The sequence below is a fragment of the Eschrichtius robustus genome, chromosome 14, assembly GCF_028021215.1.
Source record: "Eschrichtius robustus isolate mEscRob2 chromosome 14, mEscRob2.pri, whole genome shotgun sequence".
Taxonomy (NCBI): Eukaryota; Metazoa; Chordata; class Mammalia; order Artiodactyla; family Eschrichtiidae; genus Eschrichtius; species Eschrichtius robustus.
The window spans coordinates 23,582,797-23,594,481 of record NC_090837.1 but is presented as its reverse complement, the minus strand read 5'-3'; the positions used below and the strand labels follow the sequence as shown (position 1 = coordinate 23,594,481).

At 41.2% G+C, this 11,685-nt stretch overlaps 1 protein-coding gene across 2 annotated transcripts in view; it reads right to left on the bottom strand.

The window, feature by feature from the left end:
* Positions 1 to 1,145: 1,145 nt before the first annotated feature.
* PITPNB (phosphatidylinositol transfer protein beta) overlaps positions 1,146 to 11,685 on the bottom strand; it is a 61,297-nt gene continuing 50,757 nt past the window's right edge. Inside the window, exons 9-12 of one of the 2 annotated variants that reach the window (XM_068562785.1) lie at positions 9,702 to 9,812; positions 7,779 to 7,901; positions 4,315 to 4,400; positions 1,146 to 3,121 (exon numbers count right to left, since the gene is read on the bottom strand). In XM_068562785.1, coding sequence (XP_068418886.1) covers positions 4,353 to 4,400; positions 7,779 to 7,901; positions 9,702 to 9,812 — 282 coding nt within the window. In that variant the 3' untranslated portion in view covers positions 1,146 to 3,121; positions 4,315 to 4,352. The remainder of the gene's footprint in view (positions 3,122 to 4,314; positions 4,401 to 7,778; positions 7,902 to 9,701; positions 9,813 to 11,685) is intronic. The other variant, XM_068562784.1, reaches the window with a different exon arrangement.

Here is an 11,685-nt window from a genome sequence, read left to right as displayed (position 1 = left end):
GAAATGGACAAGACAGCTGTTAATAAATGTCTCTTACTTCCTCAGAGACAAGATCTGAGGGGGAGGTTGGGCTGTGAAACTTTACAGCTTAGCGAGTTGAAAAGGGGAGAGAAAAGTTAGCTATTTAAAAGCCAGGTGTTAGGTCCACAGTGATTTTAGATCAACCAGGAGGCAGTTTGGTAAATGGATAGAATGGGAGGGGAGAAATCACATTGAAGAGGACACAACATACGCTAGAGGATACAGTGCCTCAGCTGACCCTGAACACTACAGGGCACAAGGGCCCCAGTGACAGAAAAGGAGTCCAAGACTCGGCAAGGGGCCAGGAGGGGGGCTCCAAGGGTCCCCACTGCCAAGCTGCCTTTGGCCTGGACTTTTGCTTTCTCATCTGTACGATGTGGATGACGTCTTAAGATCTCTCTCCACCAATTCTCTACTGTCAAACGACTACTTATCAGACTGAGCTGTCATCTACCTATTAACACGTCTGTCTCCCACCCTGGACTCTGCACTGCTGCTCACTCTGGCACCTCCAGGGGACCTGAGTACTGGGTGTGGAAGAGCTCACACTGCTGAACGCACGAATGACAGATGGTCCATGTGAATGCAAACACTACCTCTGAAATAAAACACTAAGAAAATCACCTCAGAAAGCAAACAAACACAAGAACACCGTGGAAATACAACATTTTATTAAATCCATCCAGATACCTGGCCATCTCTCTGAAGGTTGAACCGCTCTAGAATGTAAGTTGGCACCACAAGAAAATAGTTGTTACGTGTCCAAAACCGGAAGATTGGAAGTGACCAAGTCCTAAAAGAGGAGGTGTAAAACATGGCCCCAAACCAAAAAGCCACGATCTTGAAATGAGCAGAATCTAACAGCAAAATGCTTACTGAGTACTTTAAAAAATACTATGGATTTTCCTTATTTTTCCCCTTTAAGAATAACGTTTTAAAAACCCTCGAGACTAATATATAATCCTTCTTTACTGCTCAGATTTTAAAGACAAATTAAAAAAAATTTTTTTCCCAGAGTGGGTAGTGCTGCAAATTAGAGAATTCTTGAAAACACAGCAGAGAAGTGGTCCACAGTGTTCTAAACCAGACGTGGCATCAGGGAAACAACCACTCAAGCACACAAGTGGCATTTTGTGATCAAATTTATTTTTTGTTTAAATTTCATTTACTTTGTTTTACTGTAATTTACACAAGAGACTGCCAAGTAAACTAGATATTTTACATTCACCACACATTCCCTCAAATCTCCACAGTTGTTAGAAAAACATTAAAATCCATGCGCTGGGCTCTCATTTCCATGTGCGCCTAAGCTCCCAATGATGCTACAGACGCCAACGAGAGTTAAGTTCATTAAAAGGAGAAGGCTGGACTCTTTATTTCACAAAATTAGCAATAATCTTCCTGGCATCACTTTGCAGACAATGATTATGCTTTGACAAAACCTATCTTACAACAGTGCCCAGAGAGTAAACATCAGTCTTGATCCTGAGTACACAGAGGACACGTGCGACGTGGGGTCTGCAGCCGAAGATAAAGGGTATCGCAGCACAGGAGTGATCCTAACATCCTTGTCTAAGTCACTGTGATCACTTCAGTGGGGACACAGGTCGTGGGAAAACAAGGAGCAGGGAAGGCAGGACTGTCAGCAAATCAGATGACTAATGTGACACGACCACGTAGGGGCTTGTGTGCTGTAGGAGGGACGGGAGGTTAAAGAAGATGGTTTGTGACTTGAAGGCTTCAACAATATCCCTCTATTCAAGCTCCCAGGACTGACAGGAGAGAAACTGGATTTGGACAGAGAAAGATGATAAAAATCTTACCGAGCTATTGTTCCTTTCTTTAAAAAAAAAGGAAAAAAGAAAGAAAAAAGGGGCAGCAGCTTCTAACCGGCATTTTCATGATGCTTTTTCAGAATATGTTCTAATGACGTCCTACTTGAGAGCACATCCCAACGGGTGGAACCGCGCTGGCCCCTGGCAGGGCCTCCTAACCATGTGCAGACAAGCCTCATGCTGCCTCTGAACCTCTTCTTATCTCAAAGGCAGCATCTCCCCCTTAAAGTATATTTCAACATGAAAAGAGCAAAATGTCATCACTATCTATATTCTACTGTGTAAGCTGTGAGGAATCTAGATCCTTTGCATAGTTTCCAAGTTGTAATTTCAGAAAACAGTCATTTCAGAAACAAGACTCCATGGAAGTGCTGTACGTCCAATTTCTCTAAACAGCCTACAACCCTATTAATTTCTTCATCAATTTCTTTCTTTGCCTAACAGAAGCCTGAAAATTGTATAGTGTTTGTTATAAATCACAGACTGTCATTTCCATTTTTGCTAGACTTGATGTAGAAAAATACTTGAAATTCAACATACAAAAATCCAATAAAAAATGGAATTTTTTTTAAAAGGATCTTTTCCTTGGGGCAAACAAGTAAAAACTGGTCGGTAACTCTACTACTTACTAATAGATATTATCCAGTTTGGCTGTATGATAATGAAAATCCAGAAATAAATGATTATAAATACATTCAGAGTTACATTCCAGATTCCTTGGAATACCAAAAGATTTCTAATAAATTTTTCTGTGGGAGTCTGTTGATTATGGCACTAAAATTAAAATTTGTAAGAGACTGATTTAAAAGAACAGAAAAGTAATAAAAGGCTATATATATATTGGTCCACAACTTGCCATTTATGAAACATACCAGCTAGTATTACACTGCAGTCAATTCGTCCATTAATGGTATTACTCTGATAATTATTAAAATCTGTTCCAGGTATATATATTGAAAATATTTTCTTTTGCATTCTTGCTGAAGATAGGTACAGTACTTTGGAGAAATTGTACTAATCCCTTCAGTATGTTTGTATGTACATATATACACAAGAGTGTGTATTTTGATCTGCAGCTCTACATGCGTTTTATATACAGCTACAGATAGGACACACACATATACACACGTGGTTGGGACCTGTGCCTGTGGGCACATAACCACAAGCACACGTCTGGGAAACGTCAACACTGCAAGACATGGTCAGATTCTTCTTCACTCATCACTGGCTGCACTTGTTCCCCTTACTTGACCTTGATTACGTAACTGTAAGGAAAGCGAGACAGTGCAATGTGTTAAAATACAGAGAGACGCAAAAAATGTTAGACCGCAGCTTGTCACAAACATTCTCTAGGAAAAAAATCCTCAGTGTAGCAAAACTTCTGGCAGACAATGCACCCCAACTACTGCATTTTAAACATTTAATCTCTTGATTCTGGTCTTACTAAGGGCATAATATTTTGTTTCATCAGAGGGAAAATAAATTAGAAGCAGAAATAAATCACAGAAACTCAGAAGACCTTAATGAAAGTAATAATAAATTTTAAAAAAATTGTAAATGAACACTAAATTTTAAGAAAAGGGCTTTGGAGGAATCCTGGCAGAGTTCATCCATTCTTATTTGGTATTTTTCTTCAGGAGTGAACATTTCGTTTCTCCGGTGTTCAATAATTAAAGAGCAGGTAGCACGTGTCAGGGGGCAGCCAAGAAACAGTGGGGTAAGAAGTGTGTTCTGTCTTCTCATTTTTCTCAATAAACATCATAGCTCAATATTAACGAATGACGACAGTGTACTGCCGATTTTTGTTTTTCATCCTGGTTTTAATATGTGGGGTAGATTTTGAGGCTCTTTTTTTCCCCTCTAGGAAAATCTCTTATCTAGGCATATAAATCTGTGTGAAAGAAATAAGACCATCGAAATATTTTACACTGTAAACAAAAAGCAGTGTATTTACACATATTAAAGCTAAATGTAAAGATAACTGAAAAGTCAACATGAAGGGAGACTTCCTGATATTCAAAAAAATGTCAACTAAAATGAATTACTGAGATTGGCCCTTATGGCATGGGATGAAGGATCTTTGACTTTAAATGCTTTTACATATTTCCTTACTAACCACAAACGGTCCTAGTGAGAAATAGGTCAATTAACTGGCTATCGATGAAAACTCAGCTGGTTTCTAGGACAGTGCTGCATGATGAGTAAGTATACTTGGCAGCTGGATTCTAACCCGTAACACTAAGAACTAATTTAGGATTACTAAATTCAACCTCTTCCACAGATAGAATTCTTACAGAATAATAACTCAGGTGTTCACTGTCAATGTCTGAAAGATATACCTCTTACATTCTAAAAATTAAACCATACTTAATATGTTGTCTCCACTCAGCAAGTTAACTACCCATTACCAAAAAGGTATTGGTTTTTAAACATTCTTTTTACCCAGGTCTTCACTTACACAGTTTGATATTGTCTCTGACCCTACAGGGGACTCATCTAGACATCAGCAGCCGACGTGCCTCGGACGGAACCCTTCTTACGCATCTAAACGTAAAATAAAATCATGAGCTGCTGAAATCACAGACTCTAAATCGGGTTAGTAAGCAAGGGGAGAAAAAAGATCTAGAAGAGATTGTGAAGTGACCGCTGCCTATTTACAAGCATATCCACATTAAAAATGAAGTTCCGAGGCCCTTCTAGTTACCTTGATCTAAAGTAAATCTTGCAAAAGGCTTTTCTTACCACAGCACAAAAAATGTATCTATTCTCGAATCTAGGAAACAAAAGCCTGCAGACTGATGATGTGAAATTATCAAAGATAGCCAGGGTAAATGAACTGTTCACTAATACAGTGTGAGAAAATGCCCCGACGGTCTGGTTCACCTTTTCATAGTCCCTGGACCAGACAGGAAGCCATGAGATGTGGCCACCTCTGGCTTCTGAGACCAGTGTCCCTCAAAGGAGTTCTTTACAGGAAGTTTATTAAAAAGAGGGAGGACAAAAGGAAGAACAAGCGAGCATAGTAACAATGTATAAGAAACAACGGACACAAGGACAGGCATCAGAAAGGACAGGCATTCACAACAACGGCCTAGAGACAACTCAATGAGAAAATTAAAAGAATGGACAGAAAAGAAACACATGTAATAAACACATTTCTGAAGCTCAACCCTTCCCCCCTCCCCCGACCCCTCCTGAAGGTCCAGTTGAGAACAGGCATAACGTTGCCGTAAGTACTCCTTCAGTTGCTGGGCCTAACTCCAGTATTCCTCTGCAGGATTACAGGCAGGGGCATTCCTCTCATGCCTAACCTCTCGAGATGCTACGCCTTCTCTCCAGGGCCAAAACCCATTTGAAAGAAATCCAATTCTTCAGATATTTGCGAATTAAGAAGAGAATTATATAACACATCAAATTCTATCATCAGGTGTCAGGGAAACAGGACCTCAAGAAAAGGGGAAATTCCTCCGTGGTGAAGAGGACTTGAAAACGTTAAGCCTCTTCAGGAGGCAGGTGTTTTCTGGGTAGGCATTCTGGCCTGTGGGCATGAGGCTGCCCAGACTGAGATGCTCACAAACCAACTGTGAGGACCCAGAGCAGCAGCAATGTGATGTGGAATAAAGCGCTCCCCAACGACCTAGAACGAAGTAAATGGGACTTAACATTAAGATGATCAGCATTTAACCCTGCAGTTTGACTTGAAGTATTTTTGAAATATTTAACAAAGAAACTGCCATGGATTCCCAACCCTGAACCAATGACAGATTTCTACCAACTTTATGAGGGAATTTGTCAGTTTAAGCCATGTGGATACAATAATGATGCTTTCTAATAAACTGGGCTTCTGTGTAACACTTCTTACACCTTTTCAAGTGCGATTCCCAACTCACAAGTAACAGATGTGCACGGAGAAGCAGCTGAGCCTGCAGGCCCTCTGCCACAGGTGGCAGCCAGAGTCACCACCTCCTGTCAGGGCTCTCCTGTTGGTGCTGTGTTCAGGCACCTTGAGACTAAAAACTTGTGAGGGAAGTAAGCACTCCCCTGGGGGAAGACAAGGCCTCGGCCAAGTTCGGTCCGAGGGGTCCGGAGCCCAAACCAGGGAGGGCTCCACTCGTTACCCTTCAGCCATCACCACTCTTCCTGGTGCTATGGACGGGCCTTCAGCATAGAAATCAAAACCAAATGAAAGCCTCCTTCCTGAGAGTTCGAATCAATAAATATAAGTCCATTTTCTCTTTCTTCTTGGTGTTGGCAAATCGTTTTCTGGAGATGCCAAGGCTGTACCATAAGCTTAGTGAGAACGAGTGTGTAATCCTGCTGCTTTCTTTTTAATGTTCAGCTGACACCGGCTGCTCGGAGGGGTTGGAGGCAGAGGTGGCAGCTATTACTGGAGCCTGGAGCACCTGGAAGGAGCAAAACCAGGCAAGGCAGGAGGAAAGGGACTAAGACTGGGTGGTGGTGAGGGGTGCTTCTCAGAGAAGGGAACCTGACTCTTGAGAAAGGGAAGACAAAAGTGGGAGAGAGGCATTGGAAGGAAGGTAGCAAGTACCCACGACTTACTCTTGTCCGTTTAAATATTTTGCCTGGGGCCAGCCTAAAAATAAGGGTGTAAGGGATGGTCTTCCATGCTTGCCATCCTATCACCTTACTCCCAAGATCTAGAACTCAGAGCCATACTATTAGTATGAGAAATTGAGGTCAGAGAGGCCTCTATTGTCTGGCCTGCAAACCAAATCCCAATTTATAATGTTGTCACTATGGGAAAACATGTTCCAAATCTCAAAAACTGAACTTAAAAACTTTTGGAACAAAATCCATTCATAAGTTGGAGGCTGCTTAAAGTTTACTTTATGTATAAGATAAGGTTAAAACATTTTATTGCCTTATAAAGAAAATATGTCCTAGTCCTCTCAGAAGGTTTGTATAAAGCTAATTAGAAGCAGATCTGCTGTAATCACCAAAAGTAAGCAATTTTAAACACAGATTCTTTACAATGCTATGTGCCAGACAAATAGATTTCCTTCTGTGCCAAAGAACCTGATTTGTTGCCATTCTCCTGTGATTAAATGGAGTTCCTGCCTCACACACAGGCGTTCGTCAAACACTCCCGCCTGCCCACGGGGCTTCCCAAACTGGGACTGCTGGCAGGACTCTGGATGCCTGCATGGAAACCACAGCCTACCCTGGACATTCCTCGGGTTCACTTCCCCCGTGGGGCCTTACTTCCAACTGAAAAGAAGCACAGCCCAGAGCAAAAGCAAAACCAGACGCATGCAAGAGTAAGTCGGGGAAGAACCCACTCCGGGAGAAAGGGGGTGCTCTTGAGCTGCAGGGCCGGCGCTCTGGTGCAGGAGGAGCTGGGGTGGGCTTAACTTTGAGAAATGGCACACAGACCTCCAGCCCAAGGATCACCTGAATTTCTGCCTAAAGCTTGTAAGAAATAAGGAGACACTGCTAGTTGTGGGATGGGAGGAGGCACTTCTGCAATCAATGACAATACTACTAGCCTTATCTTATCTACAGAATAGGGAACTAGGACTTACTGTGCTAGCATTAATAACTTACTGCGATAACAAAATGACAAAGGCAACTTGGCCTGATAAAGTGAATGCCTAAAAGGACTGCGAACCAGGCACCAGCATGGACAACCAGTGCATGAAAAAGAATACAACACTGCTGAACATTTTACACATAACAAATTCTGGATCAACAAAGTTCTAGTTTACTTTCACGAAAGATGCTCAACAAAAGAGAAATCGGAATAAAAGGATATTAGTGTCTAAGAAACTGGATTTTGATGAGGATATAGAGATTAAGAAATGGCTTTCAATAACACTTTTCCTAATTGTAAGTCTATACTTATTAAGCACACAGTTTTAGAAAGGAGAAATTAGAGAATTTCCCCAGAATGGGAAGTCTTACTGTTTCTAGTTCTTTCTGAGTTTCATCTTCCATTCTCCTAATGTCTTCCATTGTCAGATCAATCCACTTGTCAATCCAACAAAAAAGCTGGCGATGAAAGTTTGTAAATATCCTTTTTTCTTGCTTTTAAAACAAAGAAGAAAATGATTATAAGACGGCAAAACTCTTAACATTAATAACATATTAACTTTATATGCCCCAAATAACCCATGAAATCTACATATTCTTGGTTTGAAAAGACCACTATTTCAATTAGTGAAAATCTTAATTCCATCCTATTAACATTTTGTAAAACAAAGTAAAAAGAAAAATCTCCCTTTGAAATGTGAAACAATCCTCCTTGCAAAGGCAGAATGATTTACCAGAAACTGAAAACAAATGTGGTGGGCATTCTGATCCAACACGAACTCCTGCTGGACCCGACTTAATTTTACCTTTTTCTAATGTCAGTGACTAAAGGTCAACTTGATTTCTTCTGCTATAAAACCATACACTGTCATTCTTAACTTCTCTGCAATTCAAAGAAATATGGTGAGGTAGAATACAACATGTACTTAAAGAAGAGAGTCCCAGGTTCTTTAGAAAAAAATGTTTTATTAAGAATTCTTACATACTCTCCATTAATTTTTCTGCTCTATTGTTACTAGGTGTGTGTGTGTATATATATATATACACACACACACACACACACATATATATATTTAGTGGCTTTAACATATATAATTAGTGGTTTTAATTGCTGGATTATTTAAGTTTTACTACACTTTCCCAAGAAGCGAGAAAAGTGCAATGAACAGTGAATAGTACGTTTGGACAATCGACTTAAATTTTTTTTTCCATGAACAGGATGGACTTCATCAATTACACGTGTACCTTCTATTTATCAGAACTGGATTGTTAATCTATTACTCTGATCCAAGAGGAAGAAAAGAAGCCAATATTTACAGAGTGCCTACTGTGGCCAACGGCAAGCAGGCCCAAGAATAATGAAAGTTTCCAGCACTTTAAGATCCTTTTTTTTTTTTTTTAAAACATCTTTATTGGAGTATAATTGCTTTACAATGTTGTGTTAGTTTCTGCTGTATAACAAAGTGAATCAGCTATGTGTATAAGATCCTTTTTTTAAAAAAATGTTAGAGCAGTTACAGTTTAAAAGTAGAAAAGTTACAGTGAAACTCAGATGCAACTAGTTGTGGGAAGTTCAGAGATATAACAGGGGCCTCTATATAATGATAATGGAATGAGCTATTCACCCTATAGGAAAATTACATACCAAAGAAACTTTCCATGTTCCTCACATGTTTACAACCATGTGTTTCTATGCAACTGCAATTCTCCCCTCTTTCTACATCAAAATACTTGTGTTACTTTCAGTTGAATAAAGAAGACATAAAAAAGTAATTAGAATTTGGATCCTCAGATTATGTCACCCTAGGTTCAGCGTAACTATTCTCAGTGAGGATCTCTGAAGAAGACATCCCACCAGAAGGTGGAAAGTGCACAGTGCACAGAAGGTGTGTGTCAGGAGAGACCTGTGTGCAGGGGCTATCAGCCGAGCTGGGACAGAGGAGCCCCAACATCAAGGCGTGGCCTCTCCCTCCAGCCAGTGCCAGGACCCCAGGTCCCCTTGGAGACATGCTGGATGTGGAAAGGGCGCTCTACAGAAGAGCTGGGCAAACCATCAGGAAAGCACTTTGCACCAAAAACCACTATGCTTTTCTCCAAAGAAAGCCCCTTAAAACCTCTGCTGGCATCTGTTTTTGCTGTTTGTAGGCAGAAAAAGGAGGGCAGAGAGGAATTAACAGAGGGGCAATAATTTCACCTAAACGAGAAGGAAAAAGTGGCAAAAGAGAAAATATACCATTAATAGCTACTTCAACTCTTAACCTAAATGTAAGTCACCACCCTCTGAACAGACTTTACCTTCTGAATGAAGTTTTCTACTTTGCTTTGCAGTCCCCACCACTTGAATTTGATGGTCACCAGCTTATAGGCACACATCTGAGGACAGTCAGGGTTGCTTGCCAGCTCCTTCTGCATGAGGAAAATTGAAAATGGGCAATCGTGACTTAAAATTGACTGTTGGGTAACATCATCACAGACGTACATGAAGAAAATTACAATCTCATATGTGTTTAATTCAGGTATTTGGAAATTTGAAATCATTTTAGCAAAAGCAGCAGTATTCCCCTGCTGCAAACCCTCCTTCCACAGACCAAGTTACTTCCTGGCTCTACAATTTAATAGGCGCAGTGCTCCGCCTCAAATTACACTATTCATATTTCACATTAAACACCAAATTCAATTCACATCATATCAATAGTGAGCCTTTAATACGTAAAGGTTCTCATAACACCATTATCGCAATCCCACCGTGGATGTGGTGAGGTCTCATCCATTTTATTGAGCCTCAATAAAAAAAACATGAGGAAGATTAGTCGTCGTCTTGTCTTCAAACACTGGCAAGTGGAGGGGCACTGTTTTTTGTTTTTTTTTTAAATTTATTTATTTTATTTATTTATTTTTTTTGGCTGCGTTGGGTCTTCATTGCTGCGCGGGCTTTCTCTAGTTGCAGTGAGCAGGGGCTACTCTTCATTGCGGTGCACAGGCTTCTCACTGCAGTGGCTCCTCTTGTTGCAGAGCACGGGCTCTAGGTGCGTGGGCTTCAGGAGTTGTGGCTCGCGGGCTCTAGAGCACAGGCTCAGTAGTTGTGGCGCACAGGCTTAGTTGCTCCACAGCATGTGGGATCTTCCCGGACCAGGGCTCGAACCCGTGTCCCCTGCATTGGCAGGCAGATTCTTAACCACTGCACCACCAGGGAAGTCTGGGGCACTGTTTATTAACTGAGGTATTTTTCAACCAAAAGGGGGGGACCATGTAAAGGGATGTAGCAGCAAAAGTGATCTATAATTATCAAGTATTTGAAGGCAAATCCCATACATCCAGACTTTAACTTCCATAAGTGATTACACCTCATAGTTTAAATGTAGTAGGGAATCAAATCAAGAGTTAGGGTAAAAAAGGAAAACTATTTAAAAAAAAAAAAAAAAGAGCAAGGGAGAGAGATGGGGGACTATGTGGACAGAAAAAACAAAATAAAATGTTCGCAATTTACTTTCATAAAAACATGAAAAAGCAATTAGAATTTGGATCCTCAAAACATGTCACCCCAGGCTCAGAGTATAAAAACTTACCCTGGATTTCTAGGTTCAGAATGAATGAATGAATGAATGAATAAATAAATAGGTAGAGAGAAGGAGAGGAGGCAGAAGAGGGAGAAGAGGAGGGCAAAAACAAATACGGCAAAGTGCTAACAACTGTCCAATCTAGATGGACGTGTTTACTGTTCTATTCTTTCGGTTTTTATGGCTGCTTCTGAAATTTTTCATTATAAAAACCGGGTTGGGGGGGGATTGCAAGCTATAGTATTGCTGATGATTTCTGTGAAACTTAGTGCAGGCTACTGTCCTAGTAAGCACAATATACTAGCATGTTTACTTGGGGGAGTGGGGTGAGTGGCGGGGGAGGGGTGAACCAGGAGCTCATCGCACACATCAGTGTCTTCACCATGGTCCCACTCAGCACCACTGTTCTCCCAAGGTGGTATATGCGGGAGACCGATCCGCTCCCGAGCTGACCGAGGAGAGAGCCTGGGACGGGCCCAGAGGAAAGGCAGCCATCGACCTGCCTCTGGAGCTCCCAGTTTATCACGGAAGGCAGGTATGGTTCAAAGAATCCCAGGTGGCAGAGGCGGACTGCAGGTATGGTCTAGGGAAAGAGCCATCCAGTAAACTCTCAGCCCCAGTTCTGGTGTAATTCCAAGAAGAAAGCTATGTCTCAGGACTGTTGTAAAGACTAAATAAGGCAGAGTATGCTCGGTGCTTAGTTGGTGGGACTCGGAGCTTAA